At 39.7% G+C, this 21,367-nt stretch overlaps 1 protein-coding gene across 9 annotated transcripts in view; it reads right to left on the bottom strand.

The window, feature by feature from the left end:
- Positions 1-6,250: 6,250 nt before the first annotated feature.
- LOC134339515 (dystrobrevin beta) overlaps positions 6,251-21,367 on the bottom strand; it is a 587,877-nt gene continuing 572,760 nt past the window's right edge. For 5 of the 9 annotated variants that reach the window (XM_063036126.1, XM_063036119.1, XM_063036112.1 and 2 more), the window contains 2 exons: positions 14,224-14,259; positions 6,252-9,612 (listed from right to left, as the gene is read on the bottom strand). In XM_063036126.1, the coding sequence (XP_062892196.1) occupies positions 14,255-14,259 (5 nt within the window). In that variant the 3' untranslated portion in view covers positions 6,252-9,612; positions 14,224-14,254. Of the gene's footprint in view, positions 9,613-14,223; positions 14,260-21,367 lie in introns of all 9 variants that reach the window. The other 4 variants (XM_063036136.1, XM_063036144.1, XM_063036179.1 and 1 more) reach the window with 2 other exon arrangements.

Raw genomic sequence — 21,367 nt, 5'->3', positions numbered from 1 at the left:
GACACCTTTGGCTAACAAAGTCATGTTTTCTGTTTCTCATATTTCCATGTAATATAGAAGCCTGCTCTTAGGTCCCTGCACTCAACTTGAGCCCATCGAGAACCAGAGGTCACAGTTTAAGAATAAGGGGTAGACCATTTAGAACGGAGTTGAGGAAAAACTTTTTCACACAAAGAGTTGTGGATCTGTGGAATGCTCTGCCTCAGAAGGCAGTGGAGGCCAATTCTCTGGATTCTTTCAAAAAAGAGTTAGATAGAGCTCTTAAAGATAGCGGAGTGAAGGGATATGGGGAGAAGGCAGGAAAAGGGTACTGATTGTGGATGATCAGCCATGATCACAGTGAATGGCGGTGCTGGCTCGAAGGGCTGAATGGCCTACTCCTGCACCTATTGTCTATCAATCCCATTCACCTTTTCCTGCACATACACTCCGATTCTCTCATCAGCAACCAAATATTAGGGATTACTTATAGTAGGTAATTAACTGAAACAACTGAGACATTAGGAAAGGTGGAGCAACTGTAGTGAACACCACAATCACCGGGAAGGCACAACTTCCATGCATCGAGCAGTTTTGAACACAAGTGGCTGGAACTACGAGCTAACTGCACTACTTGCAATGCCATAGTGTAGCCTACACCATTGTAGTCTGTGCATGGTGAGTCTTTGGCATTATTTTCCTCAAAGAGCAGTGAAAGTTTTTGTGATGGAGGTTGATATTTGATAAATTAGCAGAGAGGTTACAATGGACAGATGAGAATGAGTTGTGGAGCGAGCCATTAAATCCGCCATAATCCTATAAAACAATGGAGAGAGTTTGGGGGGACACATGAATTAATCCTGCTTCTTGGTCAAGGGTCTTATGATATGATGCACAAAAAAATTAGCTGACTCTGTCGAGGGCACAACCCTCCCCCCTATCAAGGTCATCTTGAAGAGGTAGTGCCTCGAGAAGGTAACTTCCATCATAAAGAAGCCTCAACATCTGGGGAGGAGGAGCTTGAAAACTCAGACTCAACAATTGACTGATTCTGAAATATGGTTCTGGGAATGCAGGTGGTTATTATTACAGTAAGAGATTTTAAAATGTTATAAAAATTAGACAACTCCTTCCATTCATGAACCGTGATAGCTTCAACAGGAAATGATGTGGCAGATTACGTAAATTTGTTATTACACTTTTGCGTCTTCTTGATGTTGCACCTCTTTAAGTACACATTACTGATGGAAAAAAATGAAAAATTTACATGCAGAATATATTTTATTCACAAATGAGATTGTTCAAGAAATTCTAAGGCATATTCTGAATTTAAATTGATCCAAAATGCACAGGTGAGAAACTGAAAATGCAGCAGCTACATGAATAAGAAAATCAGAACAATCAGAATTATAAGGTTAAGCAAACTAGAATCTGTCAAAACTTTTGAAGAATCCACTCATCTTATGTAAAATGTAACAAAAATGTGTTGCTGAATTTAAGTAAGTCAGTATACTGTTCGTCTCGCAAGTAAAATATATTCCATAAATATTTTCCTTTAAAATATTAGCTTTCCAATTACCCTTTTCTACAGGAGAGGATAATCTATTGAAATCAATGCAGATAATTATGAAATTGAGACACTCCTGGCTCTGGAAACCAAGGGAAGTATTGGCAGGCAAACACAACTTGGTGTAATTGAACTTCATATGACCTCAAGTTAAGGGAGTACAGAACAAGGGAGATCAATCAACAATATTTGGAATAATTATTTCCACAGACAACAAAGGATTGATTCATGTGAAAGTAGAGAGGTTCTTCCTAGCTTTCTGGCTAATATTTACCTATCTCCTGTCATCATACATAAGAAATAAGAAATAGGAGCAGGAGTACGTCACCTAGCCTGTCAAGCCTGCTAAGCCACTGGGATGACTCTGCTAATCCCTTTCCTGCACACCTGTGCAGCACAGCCATCCATGATGATGATTGCGGCTACTGCTGCCTTCCCTCGACGAGCCATCTCCCTCAATAGTGTCAAAAGCAGTAATTATCCGGCCATTTTCTCATTAAACTTACTCGGAAACCGGCGATCACATTTCTTACATTGCAACAGTAACTACATTTCAAAATTCATTGACTGTAAAGTACCCTGGGACATCCTCAATCACAAACGCCCCGAGCGAGTTTTTTTTTTGAAGCACTCCACTGAATCGTTGTAGCTGAAATAAGTTTTGTGGAAATTAAGCACTTCTTGGATGACAATCCAGAAATTTAAGTTCAAAGTACATTTATTATCAAAGTACCTTATACAACCTTGAGATTTGTCTCCTTACAGGCAGCCTCAAAAAAAAAAGCATTTAAAAAAAACTCTCACTCAATGTGTAGAGAGAGAAAAACACAGATTGTGCAATCCACGAAAGCAAGCAAATAGTGGTCAGAACTGAAGTCTACAAAAGAAAATCTGTGAACAGACACAAAGCCACAGACCCTCTGTTCAGTACAGAACTAACAACGTAGAGCAGTAAGCTGAACCCGCCTATCCCTCGCTGGGCACCCCAACACATTTTTTCAATCTAATCGTCCAAACATTGGGTTCTGTCGCTTCGATATGCTCTGGGGCCTAGACCCCGCTACCTCAACACAGCCTATACCTGACCTTTCCAATTCAGCCCGGTGCTTAAACCGTCATCCAAATGTCAGGTTCTGTTTCTTTGATATGCTCTGGGTTCTGGACTCTGCAGCCTCAATTCGGCCTGTATCCTTCCTTTCCAGTTTGGCCTGGTGCTTAAATCAATCGAACTTTGGATCTATCCTGCTGCCTTGCCTTGGTTCTGCCACATTGAATCACCTCCAAGTCGAAAGGGAAGTTACAGGGGCTATTGTTTACGGTGATCATTTAATAGGAAAAGCGTTATTAACAAAGTATTTAGTTGTTTTCGTTGTTTCATTGGCCACCAGCATGTTGTCGCTGAGCTTCACCAGTGCCATCTTAAACCAGAAAATTAAAATAAAAATAAAATTAAAACAGTAAATTATTATTAGACGCACCAAGGTACAGTGAAAATATTGGTTTGCACAACAACCACTTCATCAAATCCGTGCGTTGAGGTAGTTACACGGGAAACAGTAACAGAATGCAGAATAAAATGTTAACAGTTACAAAGTGCAATGCCAGCAGTCAGTGAGATGCAAGGCTATAACAAAGTAGACTGTAAGGTCAGGAGTCGATTCTTGTTGTACTAGGGGACTGTTCGATTGTCTTTTAACACTGAGATGGAAGCTGTCCTTGAGCCTGGTTGTACGTGCTCTCGGGGTTTTGTTATCTTCTGCTTGATTGGGGGGGGAGGGGGGAAGAAGAGAGAATGGCCAGGGCGGGTGGTGTCAGTGATTAGACTTGCTGCTTTGACAAAGCAACAAGAAGTGTAGACTGTGCTCACGTTGTGCTGAGCTGTGGTCACAACTCCCTGCTGGTTCTCGTGGTCTCCGGCAGAGTAGTTGCATACCAAGCAATGATGCATTCGGAGAGGATGCTTCTTATGGTACATCGATAAAAGTTGAGGGTCAAAGAGGACCTGCCATGTTTCTTTAGCCTCTTAAGGAAATAGAGGTAATGGTCCGCTTTCTTGGCTATGATGTCAACATGGCTGGACAGCATAGGCTATTGCGAATATTGACTCCCGACAACTTGAAGCTCTCAAATCTCACAATCTCAATGCTATTGAGCATGTGCACTGCTCCTCTTCCTGGAGTAAAAGACCAGCTCTTTTGTTTTGCTGACATTGAGAAAAATGTTATTGTCATGACACCATGTCACTAAACTCTCTATTTCCTTCCTGTACTCCAACTCATTGTTTTTTGAGATATGGCCCACTACGATGGTGTCATCTGCCAACTTGTAGATGGAGTTAGGCGAAATAGGAGTAAATCATATGATCTACTTCCGGCATTGTATTATTCCAAAAGTGGTTGTGGGGAGGGCGGTAGACGTTGGCCTTACTTCTGATCACAATTCTGCCACATCTGTTGCACAGTCAGAAAGAGCACTTGAAGTCCATGATGATTATATGCTCAAGGCACAAGAATGAAAATAAGTCACTTTGCTTAAGGATAAGAATAAAAGAGGAATAGTTTATGAGTTCCAAAGGGTTGTACAGACATCACTATTGCTTGAGGTAGAACAAGAGGAATATTGCTAAGATAAGTTCTGAACGCAGTAACCACCAAAATGTGGAAGGAAAATGACAGAGGGAATTCAGATTACTTATATAGTTAATGGTCTTGGAAAATACTCTCGGGGTATAAAAATAAAGACAAGGATTGGATAGTTAAGAATTATGACATTTTTTACATTTTTAAGATTACTTGGATTTTAAAATTGGAACTGCCATGGCTATTCCTTCTTTGGTTTTCTTAGGTCTTTAATACTTCCACGACAGATTTCAGGTGATGGGAATGAAAACCATGGCCTAATGTCAAAATGGTGTCCACCAGTGTCTCTCCATGTCACGACATTTGAAAACTAAAGGTACATGAAAAGAAATTTGCTCAGGATTTGGCCATCATATTCTGAACAGGAAACTAACAACTCACAACATCCTTCTAGAGTCAATGAAATTCATGACACGTTAGCTATCATTCTCTTGGTTAACCTAGAAAATTCAATTCTTTCAAGGTTGTTTCAGCCCAGGTGTGAGATAAATGAAATGTTTGCATGAACATGTGGCAGAGTAATACAGAACTGTTGTACTTTCAAGAAAACAATACTTTGTGAAAAAACATTTTAATGTTTAAAAACAACCTTTTTCCAGCTATTTATTTATCTTTTTTTTTGCAGCAACAGATGATAAGCTGAGATGTGTCCTTGTTATTTCTTTCTGCACATTCTCTTTTAAAGATATTCTGATTCATACATTTTAGGGTACTGTTAGCACTAAATAAATAATCTATTTCAGCACAATGTTGTTAGATGAACAGTACTGTATTTACAATGTTTTAGGAGTTAATTAGCACAAACATGAGGAAGTTATTTAAATGTTTATTACCACTTTTCTCTAAACATTAATAAAACCACCTCCAATCTTTCAGCTGGAGACCTTCATCTTCTTTCATCTAAAACATGCATCATGTCCACCAGAGTCCACTAATTTGTAATCCTAACAGAAGACATTGCTGGTTATTTAGTGCAGGAAATCCTTCAAGACATTTCACTGTATTAAAGGATAATATAAATGCAAATATTATTACTGAAATTAATCAACCATGTCAAGACTTAACAAATCCATGGACTATAAAACCATTCTAAGTGAATCTCCACATCATAAACCAAATGTACCAATGTTGCATTGTTATCCTGTACATTCCACATGAACAACTTAGCATTCTCAGAAATTATATCAGTTTTCCTTTAGCTTTAAAAATCACTGATACATTGGATTAGTCACAATCCTTCAGGAGTTTTGCTGCTTAAGAAAGAGAATTTTTAGAAAAATCTGTATCTTAATTTGAAAATTTAATCTGCATCAATTTGAGGGCTCTTCAAATTAAGCTTGGTTAGTTTTTATTGTTGAAGGTACAAAGCAAAAAAATTCATATTTTTCTTTTGTTTATAATTGTAAACATCAATTAATCCATCAAATAATTCAATATAGCTACTTTCATTTTCTACAGATATTTAAGATTTGAATTCTCTAAAACTTCATAATCTTTTAGATTCTTGCTTTTTCACAATTAAAGGCTACAATGCTTTCAATACACCATTAACATTTTTTCATGCAAATCAATATTATGTTTTGTTGTGTTGGTAGATTGCAAGGTTTGGGATTGGAATTTGCATAATGGTGTGGTCAGGAGCATCCTTTGGATAAAATAAAGGAAATATGACAACAGCCTTTGGAGTGTGCAATGCATATTTAAAGGTGAAATCCAGAATCTATCATACCACAGAGCATGTGCTGGTTTGCAGCCTTTCCCAATAAAATCTCTTAAAATCAATGGAGACAGAAATTACTGTCTGTTCTGTTTTCAAGTGTTATTAATTTCAATGGAACCACATTTCAGAAATCTGAGAATGAGCTATTTTGCCCAAAATTCGTACGCTTTCTTCCACGATGCGTATCTATTGTCTTAATAGTGAACTAACACAGAATACTGTGGAACAACTTTCTTTGATCTGAAGAATACTTTTCAATGAAAAAACAAACAAGGTATGATCTACAATCCTAATCTACCCTTGCAATATTCCTTAGTACAGCAAAAGGCAATAGCCTTGCATTCAAGCCTTGAAGATCAAGAAGAATTATGTCAGCAGACATTTAAAGGTTGTTATGTGGAAAAAGTCATAACTCCAAAATAACAGCTCTATCCTTGAGAATTTTGTTATTGTTAACATAAAACTGAATTGTGTCAGTATATGTGATATATGGATTTTGATACAACTTTAACTATTCTTATTTATTTGCTTCAAGCTTGCTATCAATGCCACTCTTTCATACATTAAAGTCCACGATGCACTGACTTTCAAAGATATGATTCAACTTTATTTGTGATTGAATGAAGGATAATGACTCCATATTTTTTGTGCAGCATTACATCAGCACAACGTAATAAATAGAAAGATGACAACTGGCATTAATTGCACAAATAAAATAAAATTCTCAAAAACAATCTTTGATCTGGTTATTTATCTTTGTATCTTTCTTATTTCAGCAGTCAGGGGAAAGCCAATGCAATGTAAAACAGCATAACATTGAGACATTGTTCACAGGTGGCAAGTTTGGGTTACACAAAACTGGTTAACAATAGTAAAACATCATGAATTCAATCTCACAACACATTTAAGATACTATACAAATTAACTTAGAATTGCATAATTTACAAGTGGCCGATTTCAATGTGAAGAATGACCTCACTTATAACAATACTATTATACAGATTTTCTAGCTCATTTAAAATTTCAGAATCCCTTCTAAAGTTACTCATTTTCTATTAACAATATTGAACTAACTACAACACTACCTAACTCTGCTTGTGTTCTTAAAGCCCCTCTGCTTGCAGAGGAATATATTAGCTACACAGTAGAAAGAAAGCATCTGAAAGATATAGAAACCCTTGCAACAATTAGTCATGCAGATCTGAGCGTACAGTGACAGTTATCATGCTCTTTCAATCTATCCCACCAACCTTTCAGCCTTTGGAATATACTTTGATTTTAACTCTCCGTTTTTCTCAAGAGATCAATAAAGTAACAGTTGGAGCTTTTGGTGTACGTGTAAAGTGAACAATACCAATTCCCAGCCACAGCAAGCTCACGTGATGGTGCCGGAATTAAATCCTGGTGACCCAATCAAATCAGAACTGAAAACTATTGGATTTGCATCATGTCCTTAACAAATCAATTCATGGAGGAATAATTAGTCAAAAATGAACCTAAGTAAGACAGTATTAGAAGTCCCAGTTAAAAGCTTTCTTAAAGTGGTGGGTTTTAATGAGGATCTCTAGGTTAGAGAACATTACAAGGTGTGAATTTCAGGTCACACACTTCCCTCCCTTGAAAGTGCTGCACTTGGTTGGTTGACAACATAGCTCTCAAAAGCAGACAGAGGGAGTGAGGCTTGTTTGAAAGTGTGTTTGGGGTATTGTGGGTTTGCTGGTGAAGGTGGTGGGAAAGGTCCAACATTTGAGGCATGAATGGAAGAAGATGAGAGTCTTTCCAAAAAACATTGCTGCTCTTTCATAACTAGTTATCAAGCAGTCTGACAACACAGAAGAAAAGGTGGAGTATAAAGCTCCTTGTAAATTTAATCTAAATTGATTTTCTGCAACTTAGGTAATCACGGTAACTTATCATAGAAAGCCAATGATTAGAAAATATTTCAGTGGCAATATGAATGCAGAAAAATTGCCCACCCTACCAAAAAAATGCCAGCCTTAGCCTTTGAAAGCCACTTATTCTAGAAATACAGACTAGGCTTATAAAATTTCTCCTGCTGGCTTGTTTTCTCCAGCTGAATTGAAGTGATGAAGAAACAAGGCTTTATATTACTTTAAAATCAAGCAAGGATGCACCATTTTATTTCTCTCAGAGCATGGGCATAGAATTTGAGGATATAAATAACAACTTCGTAAACTTAATCAAAATTTCAGATTAAAATACAGTACATTTTTTCTCTTGAACAAATGAAAGTTGCAAATTTGCAGATGCTGAATAATAAAATCAGAAAATTCCAGAATTACTCAGCACTCAGAGAGCTTCTATGTAAAGAGAAAACAATAACTGTTCCTCTTTCCACAGATGCTGCCTGTTCTTCAGCATCTTTCCGGCACTTTCCATTTTCATTTGCTGTTGAAAGTTGAGTGTCTGTGGAATGGAATTGCAGTTGAAACATAAACAATATCACAGCTTTAAATAATTCTAATGAATTGTTCTCATTACAATCAAAGGCGGAAAAAGCTGATCTGAAATAAATACTATGCAAATTCAGATAAATATTTTGAATTTTGTTAGTTATCTTTGGTAAAGGGAAAATGCCTCTTCCTCAAAGGGTTAAGATATTTAAACAGAGGCCATAGTACAAAGGATTTTACGTTGATTATGATGGCTCAAATGGCACATCTGTATTGCCTGTTTATTCCTTAAGAAGTTGTTCTGCATTTCCAACAATAAATGAAAGTAAAAAACTGCAGATTATGGAAATCGGAAATAAAAATAAGAAATTGCTGGATACTCAGAGACAAAAGGTCTTTAACTTAAAAATTAAATTTTACGTCTCTTTCCATATGTGCCCTCTAATCAGAATTACCTGTTTTCATTTCCTATTTCTCCTTCAATTTGCTAACAAAACAGGTCTTTTGAGTCAGCTGGAAATAACTACATCCAGTTATATGAGAAAACTACACCTGCACAGCACATGATTTTAGCAATTTCCAACTCGGACACTTCTGCTTTCTGTAGCCTTCGGTCTTGGCATCTAAGCATAGAAATAGATGAATTCATGAAGTTTCATATAAAGGGCAAACTTTCATCAAATGGTGGATTATGATACCACAGATGATACCTTTATCAGAGAAATTAATTTGAACTCAAATCTGAGAAATGTCAAGATAGCAAGAGCAGCATTGCTGAAATATAAAAATGTTGCCAGCTGCTTTAGGCAACGTAATAAAGAATTCCCTTAATTATACCCTCAGCAGATTTAAATGAAAAAATGCATTCCAAGCACTGAAGGACAAATTCAAAGTATAAATTGTCAGAGGACAGATATGAAAAATACAGCAGCAAAAGACACAATACTAATTCCACTGCTTCAGTAGTTCATTTACAGCATTGAGTTGCCAATGCTACCGTTTTATACATAAGAAAATAATATCTAGACTCTTTGAACAAATCCATAATCAAGAAAAAAGTAAGAATTTGTTTAAGAAGAAAATAAAGCATGCACCAGATCTAGAAGACAGAAATGAATGTGTTCCTGTGCCAACGTCCTTCAATGAGTAAAACCAGGAAGTTTATTGTTCAGTAGAAGGCTGTTCTGTTTTCTTTTACATTCACATGATGATGTCCTCAACAACTGACTGGGAGTGGTTCAAATGGCTGAACAAAAGTCAAATATGATTGGTTTCTTCGTATAGTCACTGTGCCTGAAATATATAACAGTGGGAAGATGAAACCAAGAGAACAAATTTCTGGTCAATTTCAAACTTGATATTTGATGATATTGCAATTGCAAAATTGTCCTCTAGGCTAGATAGTGGTCAAGCAACACACACAAAATGCTGGAGGAACTCAACCTGAAACATCGACTGTTTACTCTTTTTCATAGTTGCTGCCTGGCCTGCTGAGATCCTCCAGCATTTTGTGTGTTTTGCTTGGACATTCAGCATCTGCAGATTTTCTCTTGTTTCAAAATAGTGGTCAATTGGTCTTTGCTATGTTATTGAGCTCATTTTACACACACAATTTCCTCAGATCTGAACCTCAATCTGTGCCTTTAGCTAATCTTTGACACACATGACAGTAGCAAGAATGATTTCACCCAAGTTTCCCAAGCTTGGATTGTTGCCATCACTGTCAGTATCCCTTGATTGAAATCTTGGATTATAAAACGATCTAGGATACAGTATACTGATTTTAGGAGCAAGGTCTGAATAATGAGATCATAAATTCTTAAAAGTAGGCTACCCATTAATGAAGAAGGATGAAGTACTCCTGGTATTGGGCTTTGGATTCAAGATAACAGTCAGACAAGGTACAGGTATTCGACAGTGAGGAAATCATGTTCCGGTTTCTGCTGCCATCACAAGAGCTACTGAACCAAGATGATCAGCAGAGAGGATTTAAGGTTATGTAATAGTGACAACAGTTGATCAGAGAGGTATCAGGAAGTGTTAAATTGGGTTTTGGGTTTGGATGCTGGTGCAGAAGGACATAATTGCAATGGAGGAATGTGGTACAGGTTCATCAGATTGATTCCTGGTATATACGAAGAAACATTAAACAGTTTGGACTGAGATCCTGCAAAATTTACAGGATGTTTCCCTTCACTGGAAAGCTTAAAACAGTGGTCACAATCTCAAATTAAGGGGGCAGCTTGAGAGGAAATTCTTCCACCCAGACAAATGTTGATATTTGGAATTTTTATTTTAGAGGCACAGTGCAGAACAGGCCCTTCTGGCCCAAAAGGTCATGCTGCCCAGCAACCTAGTTGATACTAGCCTAATCACAGGACAATTTACAATGACCAATTAACCAGTTATGTTATTGAACTGAAAGAGGAAACTGGTGCACCCAGAGGAAACCCATGTGCTCACAGGGAGAACGTACTTAAGGCATTAGAGTTGAACTCTGAAGTCCGACATCCCAAGCTGTAATGGTGTTGTGCTGATCACTATACTACAGTGAAGCCCTATAAAATTTTATACAGAAGTATAAATTTCCAAAGACTCAGTAACTGGCTATATTCCAGGCAAAGATGAGAGGCTAACATAAGAGGAGCGCTTGGCAGCTTTGGGCCTGTACTCACTGGAAGTTAGAAGAATCTGTGACAATCTCATTGAAACCATATAACCATATAACTATTACAGCACAGAAACAGCCCTTCTAGTCCGTGCCAAATGCTTACTTTCACCTAGTCCCACCGACCTGCACTCAGCCCATAACCTTCCATTCCTTTCCTGTCCATATACCTATCCAATTTTTCTTTAAATTACAATATCCATCTTGCCTCTATCACTTCTGCTAGAAGCTCGTTCCACACAGCCACCACTCTCTGAGGGAAGAAGTTCCACCTCGTGTTACCCCTAAACTTTTGCTCCCTAACTCTCAACTCATGCCCTCTTGTTTGAATCTCCCCCACTCTTAATAGAAAAAGCCTATCCACGTCAACTCTATCTATCCCCCTCACAACTTTAAATACCTCTATCGTCCCCCCTCAACCTTCTACGTTCCAAAGAATAAAGACCCAACTTGTTCAACCTTTCTCTGTAACTCAGGTGCTGAAACCCAGATAACAATCTAGTAAATCTTTTCTGTACTTTCTCTATTTTGTTGACATCTTTCCTATAATTCAGTGACCAAAACTGTACACAATACTCCAAATTTGGCCTCACCAATGCCTTGTACAATTTCAACATTACATCCCAACTCCTGTACTCAATGCTATAATTTATGAAGGCCAGCATATCAAAAGCTTTCTTCACCACCCTATCCACATGAGATTCCACCTTCCTATGCACCATTATTCCTAGATCCCTCTGTTCTACTGCATTCTTCAATGCCCTACCATTTACCATGTACGTACTATTTTGATTAGTCCTACCAAAATGTAGCACCTCACACTTATCAGCATTAAACTCCATCTGCCATCTTTCAGTCCACTCTTCTAACTGGCCTAAATCTCTCTGCAAGCTTTGAAAACCTGCTTCATTGTCCACAACACCACCTATCACCTGCATACTTACTAATCCAATTTGCCACCCCATCATCCAGATCATTAATGTATATGACAAACAACACTGGACCCAGTACATATCCCTGAGGCACACCACTAGTCACCGGCCTCCAACCTGACAAACAGTTATCCACCACTACTTTCTGGCATCTCCCATCCAGCCACTGTTGAATCCATTTTACTACTTCAATATTAATACCTAACGATTGAACCTTCCTAACTAACCTTCCGTGTGGAACCTTGTCAAAGGCCTTACTGAAGCCCATATAGACAACATCCACTGCTTACCCTCGTCAACTTTCCAAGTAATCTCTTCAAAAAATGCAATAAGATTTGTCAAACATGACCTTCCACGCACAAATCCATGTTGACTGTTCCTAATCAGACCCTGTCTATCCAGATAATAATATATACCATCTCTAAGAATACTTTCCATTAATTTACCCACCACTGACGTCAAACTTACAGGCCGATAATTGCTCAGTTTACACTTAGAACCCTTTTTAAACAATGGAACAACATGAGCCATACACCAATCCTCCGGCACCATTCCCGTTTCTAATGACATTTGAAATATTTCTGTCAGAGCCCCTGCTATTTCTACACTAACTTCCCTCAAGGTCCTAGGGAATATCCCGTCAGCACCTGGAGACGTATCCACTTTTATATTGCTTAAAACCTACCGAAAGGGCTAGATAAGGACTAGATAATGTTTCCTCTGGTCAAGGTATCAAGAACTAGAGGACACAGCCTCAAAATTTAAGGCTAACCTTTTAGAACAGAAGGAAGGAATAATTTTTTTAGCCAGAGAGTGCTGAATCTGTGGTGGAGACCAAGTGAGTGGGTATATTCAAAGTGGAAGTTGATAAGATTCCTGATTGTTTGGGGTATCAAGGGATATGGTGAGAGGGCAGGTGTATGGGGTTGAGTTGGATCCGGGATCAGCCATGATGAAATGGCAGAGCACACTTGATGGCCTGAATGGACTAATTCTGCTCCTATGCCTTAAGGTCTTATGATCTGATTTAAAATTTTAAGGGATACAAAGTGAAGGAAGGGATAGGCGGAGGTTACGGAAGTAGCGTAAGTGCAGAGATCATGCAAGAATCAAATCAATCATGTTCTTTAATAATGGTGAATACAAAAGGAGTTGAGTGTGCTCCCAATTCAGATGTTCCTGATGCAGGAAACTGTTACTGTGATGATGCATGATCTTATGAATTGAGGAGTAGGCATGAGGTATGAAGAGACCATTTGGACTACTCATACTTATTTTTTCATGCTCCGTTGTGGGTTTTGGATGAACATTCTTTTCCTCCGCCAACAGTGATTTGTGCACCTCTGATCAGAAGTACTTTCTCCCCACCAGATCTGGCAGTTCAAAAGATCAGCTAACGTTTGAAAAACAAGATGTGCATGGCTAGACTTAGAGGCCGGTAATTCTGAACGCTACTACATCAATTTTAATTAGTACTGTACAAGGAGGTGATTGGTATTTCTGTAATTGCCATCAAAGGAAATGGGGGAAACAAGTGTGGAAAAGAGGACAAAATCTGATTGAGGTCCAAACTCTGGGTAGACTGCAGAAATGGTATCTAAGTTCATGAACATGCTGCCCTGTAGCAAGCCAGCCATCTACAGATAAAGTGGATCCTCGGTTCCAGATTGGTCTTTAAAACAGCAGGAGCATACACACTGTAATGAAATCGTGGATGGGTGAGCATATGCCCCATCCACTGTTATTTAGACAGGAAAACCAAGTTGTTAAAACATATGAATGTTCCTGTATGTTCCAGACTTTTAGTAACCACGCAAAAATAACAATTCAATTGAATCACTCTGAAAATTAACTATTTGAAATGCAGAACATTAATTAAACCATTTAAATCACATAACTAGTGAAAATAGTTGGAGCAAGCAAAATTAATTAAATGATTTAAGTGACCGTACATTTACAGGTGGCTTCACATACAAGTAAATCAACTTGACTGTAGCAGGTTGACCCCAGAGCAGGCACAGCCAGCAGACTCCCAGGTGGGGAGTTCAGCCAGTTCACGCTCTGTTGCTTAATTCGATTTAGAACCTATTGGTGGAGGCGCTCCCACAAACTGGCCAAATGTTTTGAAATTGACGTCTGTGAATAAATTCCAGCAGCTCCCACTGGAGATAGAAACAGATTTTAAATACTGTAAATTTGTTAACTTTACTTTTCATCTTTAGCCTGAAATCAAACGATGGTAATAAATGATGACTCCATTATCTTTTCATCACTATACGTACTAGCTGTAATTAACTCACTCACTTGAATTAGATTCCACCTTCCATTTTCCACTTTAACCTGTTGGAAAATAAATTATATCAATAAAATTCAATCTCTGCTTCGCAGGTAAATTGCTCACCTGTGTTCATGAAGCTGATAAACCCTGCCACAGAATACATCAAACTTTTATCTCCTTTTCTGCATGTCATTTTAAAGATACAGGCATGAGCAGAGCCATGCTAAAACAAATTCACATCACGAAGCCTCCAAGTTGTTTCCAATTTAGGGCAAATTTTTAAAGGAGAACAAATACATCTCAAGCAGATGGGCTACTGTTGTTCTCAGTGCTCATGGGTGAATACCACCAACTTTTGGGGACTTACTGCCTTGAACCATACAAACATCTCACTTATGGCATCATGTGCATTTTTATATGGAGAAAGTATGCTTTTCATGCTGTTTATAAATTATTAGAGAAATTTAGATATTTGGATATAATAGTGTCATTCTGCTTATCTTGAATCTTATTTGTACTTTATAAACTGTTCTTAAAATTTACAATTCTCTGTCATAAAATTGTTCATTGCCACAGCTCTTGCATCATGTTATGAAGCATTACACAGAGTCATGAAGTCGTACAGCATAAGACATGGGCCTTTCAACTTGCTGCTTCATGTTGCTTGTGGTGCCTTTACACGAAACCCAAGTCTGCCTTGTCTCCTCATTGGCTGCCGTGAACATTGTGATTGTACCTGCCTCCTGCACCAGCTCTGCCAGCATTTTCCAGATATCAACCACTTTTTGTGTAATAAACATTTTTCACCTCTCCTTTAATACCCTTCCAATTAACTTATACACCTCTTTCCTCTTGCTCCCCTGATTTTGACAGTCCCTACCTTGGGAAAAAGGATTCTGACTATTAATCTCATCTATGCCTCTTTTAACTTTATTCAGGTCACGACGTCAGCCTCCTTCACTCCAGGGAAAACAAGCACGGACTATCCAATATCTCTCTATAACTAAAATACTTCAATCCAGGCAACATTCTGGTGAATCTCCTTTGTACTCGCTCCAGTGCAATCAGATACTCCCTAGTGTTGCAACCAGAACTGTGCACAATACTCCAGATGTGGCTTTGTAAAGTTGCAAAATGATGTGTAATTCTTATATTCTCTGGTTCGACCTTTGAAGGCAAGCATACTATAGGTGTTTTTCACAACCCTATTATCTGCGTTGTGGTTTTCTGGGAGCTATGAACTTGCACCCTGTGGATGAAAAGTCCTTGGACCCCAGCATTATTTTGACTCAGACAGCCTGGATGCACAGAAAAATATGACATATCAAAAATCCATGCTTAATCTTCATAGCAGCATTTGAAATTAAGATTATTCAGTTTTCCATTAGGTATTCTTACATTTACACTTGGAAATTTCAACTGAACATTGTAGCAATCATTTTCAGATTTATTACTGATATTTCATTCAGGCTGCATGGTCACACAAAGTGGTGAATTTGTTAATAAATAGGTGTGATTTTGAGAACATTCAGTGATTGTAGTTTGTAGATAATAAATCTACACAATAATCTTCATCATGTGTGTTAATGAACACTTGGACAAAGATAATGTTGGACATCGACAGGGTTGATTTATACAGAGCTTGTTTATAAGAATTCAGTAGTGAACCAAAGTTTGGGGAAAATTTAATGCCTCTTAGAATTCAATTTAGTGACAAAACAAAATTGACAACTTAGACCACCAAGAGGACTGATATCCAGAGTGATGGGAAAGAGGTTGTGCTGCAGTACAACATGAGAGAGCTCTTTCAACGCATGATGAGATGAATGGCCTTGCTGCATGATCATAACTTTACAGTCAAGCAGAAATAACTTCATAAATACTTACCAAAAAATTGGATTGCTTAGGGCTTATATTTTGTGTGTAATTTGCATCCATCTGGTATTGCTCACGCACCTAACAATGTCCAATTCGTGCAACACATAGTTCCACCCTTACTGAAACAAATTTGGCATGAATTATGGTGATAATCAAAGTATCACTGCTGAACTGGGCATACATCATTGTGCTTTTCCCCATTATTTCAAGGGGCAATCTTTTGTCTTTAGGAAATCTGACTGGAGGTTATTTTTGCAGCAACATTTGCATGTATGGTTTTAGTTGGGACTTTGGGACAAAAGGCAAAGATGACAAGACCCTACCCCACAGAATCCTCAGATCTGCAATACCCTACCTTGCCCTCTCTGATGACCAAATGTACACATGGGGCTGGTGTTAGACCATAAGACCATAAGACAAAGGAGCAGAAGTCGGCCATTTGGCCCATTGAGTCTGCTCCGCCATTTTATCATGAGCTGACCCATTCTCCCATTTAGTCCCACTCCCCCGCCTTCTCACCATAATTTTGATGCCCCGGCTACTCAGATACCTATCAATCTCTGCCTTAAATACACCCAATGACTTGGCCTCCACTGCTGTCTGTGGCAACAAATTCCATAGATTCACTACCCTCTGACTAAAAAAATTTCTTCACATTTCTGTTCTGAATGGGCACCCTTCAATCCTTAAGTCATGCCCTCTCGTACTAGACTCCCCCATCATGGGAAACAATTTTGCCACATCCACTCTGTCCATGCCTTTCAACATTCAAAATGTTTCTATGATGTCTCCCCTCATTCTTCTAAACTCCAAGGAATACAGTCCAAAAGCGGACAAACATTCCTCATATGTTAACCCTCTCATTCCCGGAATCATTCTAGTGAATCTTCTCTGTACCCTCTCCAACGTCAACACCTCCTTTCTTAAATAAGGAGACCAAAACTGCCCACAGTACTCCAAGTGAGGTCTCACCAGTGCCTTATAGAGCCTCAACATCACATCCCTGCTCCTATACTCTATTCCTTGAGAAATGAATGCCAACATTGCATTCGCCTTCTTCACCACCGACTCAACCTGGAGGTTAACCTTAAGGGTATCCTGTACAAGGATGCCCAAGTCCCGTTGCATCTCAGAACTTTGAATTGTTTCCCTATTTAAATAATAGTCTGCCTATTTATTATTTCTGCCAAAGTGCATAACCATACACTTTCCAACATTGTACTTCATTTGCCACTTCTCAGCCCATTCTTCCAATCTATCCAAGTCTCTCTGCAAACTCTCCGTTTCCCCAGCTTACCGGCCCCTCCACCTATCTTTGTATCATCAGCAAACTTGGCCACAAAGCCATCTATTCCATAATCTAAATCGTTGACGTACAATGTAAAAAAAAGCGGCCCCAACACGGACCCCTGTGGAACACCACTGGTAACTGGCAGGCAACCAGAATATGATCCCTTTATTCCCACTCTCTGTTTCCTGCCAATCAGCCAAAGCTCTATCCACGTATGTAACTTTCCCATAATTCCATGGGCTCTTATCTTGTTAAGTAGCCTCATGTGTGGCACCTTGTCGAAGGCCTTCTGAAAATCCAAATATACAACATCCACTGCATCTCCCTTGTCTAGCCTACTGGTAATTTCCTCAAAAGATAGCAATAGGTTTGTCAGGCAGGATTTTCCTTTAAGGATCCATGCTGAGTTCTGCCCACCTTGTCATATGCCTCCAGGTACTCTGTAACCTCATCCTTGACAATCGACTCTAACAACTTCCCAACCACCGATGTCAAGCTAACAGGTCTATAATTTCCTTTTTGCTTCCTTGCCCCCTTCTTAAATAGCGGAGTGACATTTGCAATCTTCTAGTCCTCCGGAACCATGCCAGAATCTATCGACTTTTGAAAGATCATCACTAATGCCTCCGCAATCTCCACAGCTACTTCCTTCAGAACATGCGGGTGCATTCCATCTGGTCCGGGAGATTTATCTAACTTTAGACTATTCAGCTTCCTGAGTACTTCCTCTGTCGTAATTGTGACTGCGCACACTTCTCTTCCCTGCCACCCTTGAGTATCCAGTATACTGCTGATGTCTTCCTCAGTGAAGACTGATGCAAAATACTCGTTCAGTTCCTCTGCCATCTCCTTATCTCCCATTACAATTTCTCCAGCATCATTTTCTATCGGTCCTATATCTACTCTCATCTGTCTTTTACTCCTTATATACTTGAAAAAGCTTTTAGTATCCTCATTGATATTATTTGCTAGTTTCCTTTCATAGTTAATCTTTTCCCTCTTATTGACCTTCTTGGTTTCCTTTTGTATGGTTTCACAAACTTCCCAGTCCTCTGTCTTCCCACTAATTTTTGCTTCCTTGTATGCCCTCTCCTTTGCTTTAACTTTGGCTTTGACTTCGCTTGTCAACCACGGTTGCATCATTTTTCCATTCCAAAATTTCCTTTTTTTTGGAATATAGCTGTCTTGCACCTTCCTCACTTCTCGCATAAACTCCAGCCACTGCTGCTCTGCCGTCTTTCCCGCCAGTGTCCCTTTCCAGTCAACTTTGGCCAGTTCCTCTCTCATGCCATTGTAATTTCCTTTACTCCACTGAAATACCGACACATCAGATTTCGGCTTCTCTTTTTCAAATTTCACAGTGAACTCAATCATGTTATGGACACTGTCTCCTAAGGGTTCCTTCACCTCAATCTCTCTAATCACCTCCGGTTCATTACACAATACCCAATCCAGTACAGCCGATCCCCTAGTGGGCTCAACAACAAGCTGTTCTAAAAAGCCATCTCGCAGACATTCTACAAATTCTCTCTCTTCAGATCCAGTGCCGACCTGATTTTCCCAATCTACTCGCATGTTAAAATCCTCCACAATTATCATAACACTGCCCTTCTGACAAGCCTTTTCTAATTCCTGTTGTAATTTGTAGTCCACATCCCTGCAGCTGTTTGGAGGCCTGTATATAACTGCCATCAGGGTCCTTTTACCCCTGCAATTTCTTAGCTCAACCCATAAAGATTCTGCACCTTCTGATCCTATATCACCTCTTTCTAATGATTTAATATCATTTCTTACCAATAAAGCCATGCCTCCCCCTCTGCCTACCTTCCTATCCTTCCGATACACCGTGTATCCTTGGACGTTCAGCTCCCAGAGACATGCATCCTTTAGCCAGGTCTCAGTGATGGCCACAATATCATACCTGCCAATCTGTAGCTGCACGACAAGATCATCCACCTTATTCCTTATGCTGCGTGCATTTAAGTATAACACCTTAAGACCAGTATTAGGTACTTTTCGCTTTGATTTCACTGCAACTTTATTGCACTGCAACTCATCCCAATGGCTACAAATTTTCCCCATCACCTGCCTGTCTTTCCTGACAGCTTTATTGCTCACTATCTTAGATTTATTTCTGTTTTCCCCTTCCTCTGCTCTGTCATTCCGGTTCCCATCCCCCTGCCAAATTAGTTTAAACCCTCCCTAACAGCTCTATTAAACTTTCCCGCCAGGATATTGGTCCCCTTCGGGTTCAGGTGTAACCTGTCCTTTTTGAACAGGTCATACTTCCCCCAAAAGAGATCCCAATTATCCAAGAATCTGAAGCCCTGCCCCCTGCACCAGTCTCTCAGCCACTCATTCATCTGCCTGATCCTACTATTCTTGCTCTCGCTAGCACGTGGCACAGGTAGCAATCCCGAGATTACTACCCTGGAGGTCCTGCTTCTCAGCTTCCTTCCTAACTCCTGGAAATCTCTCTTCAGGACCCCCTCCTTTGTCCTATCTATATCATTGGTACCAATATGTACCAAGACAACTGGCTGCTCACCCTCCCCCTTCAGAATATGCAGGACCTGACCTGAGACATCCCGTACCCTGGCACCTGGGAGGCAACACACCATGCGGGTACCTCTATCAGGCTCACAGAATCTCCTGTCGTTTCTCTGACTATGGAATCCCCTACGACTACCGCATTCCTCTTCTCCCTCCTTCTCTCCTGCACAACAGCACCAGGCTCAGTGCCAGAGACCCGGTCACCGTGGGCGTCCCCTGTCAGGTCATCCCCCTCAACAGCATCCAGAACAAGGTATTTGTTGCTGAGGGGGACAGCCACAGGTGTGCTCTCCACTATCCGGGCATTTCCCTTCCCTCTCTTGACAGTGACCCAGTTTTCTGACCCCTGTAGCCTAGGGATGACTACCTCCCTGTAGCTCCTGTCTATCACTTCTTCACTTTCCCTGATAAGCAGTAGGTCATCAAGCTGCAGCTCCAGATCCCTAACACAGTCTCTGAGGAGCTGCGCCAAGGTTGTAAACTGGTAAACAGGATTACTGTTGTCACATGTACCCAGGTACTGTGAAAACTTTGTTTTGTGTGTCATCCATACAGATCATTTAATCAAATTAATAGATTGAGGTAGTGCAAAGGAAAGCAGAATGAAGTTTTACAGAGCACGTGCAGTGCACGGACAATAAGGCACAAAGTCATGACAAAGTAGATTGTGACGCCAAGAGTCCACTTTATCATACATAGGGACAATTCAATGATTTTATAACAATAGGATTGCAATTGTACTTGAACCTGGTTGTATGTTAAGTTCCTAGGAACTTAATCTCTGAACCCTCTCAACTTCAGCACTGTAGGCATAAACAGGAGTTTGTGCATTACAACCACACCCCTCCACCCAACCTCGCCAAGTCTCAGTCTGTTAGTTTCCTGTAGTCAATTTGTGTTCTGAAGGGATAGGCTGTTGTCATAATACCATGCCACCAGGTTCTCTCTCTCTCCTTCCCAGGCTTCAACAGCTCATTATTTTGAGACTCGACTCATCATGTCACCTCTGAGGTGCAGAGCTGAGGTAACGAGCAGATTAGCTGTGATCTTATTGAATGGCTGGGCAGACTCCAAGGGCCAGGTGATCTATTCCCCATTTTACTTCGTATCTCAGTCCACAATCGTGCAGGTGGTTGTGGATCACCAACACAGTCTCCTGACAGTCAATCACATTTCCAGAAAGCCCATGTGATATGTTCAGCTTCAGCCAACTTGAACTGCCAGACATGTTCCTCAGCTAGCAACGCCTGAGGGAGAATCAATGTGGAGGGTGAGTGATGGAAAAGGAAGTGAGGGGAGTAGTGGTGGTAAGGGTTATGTAATACCTCTCTAGTGCCAGATTTGAGATCCTGCTGCAGCTGCTGAACACCAATAAAATGAGAGCCATGCCCAGACCAGGATATTGTGGAAAACATCACTGGTCTTCTGAAAATGAGACTGTGATGCCT

The sequence above is a fragment of the Mobula hypostoma genome, chromosome 2, assembly GCF_963921235.1.
Source record: "Mobula hypostoma chromosome 2, sMobHyp1.1, whole genome shotgun sequence".
Lineage (NCBI taxonomy): Eukaryota > Metazoa > Chordata > Chondrichthyes > Myliobatiformes > Myliobatidae > Mobula > Mobula hypostoma.
Note: the sequence above shows the minus strand (reverse complement) of the source record. Positions and strands in the feature narration are given on the sequence as shown.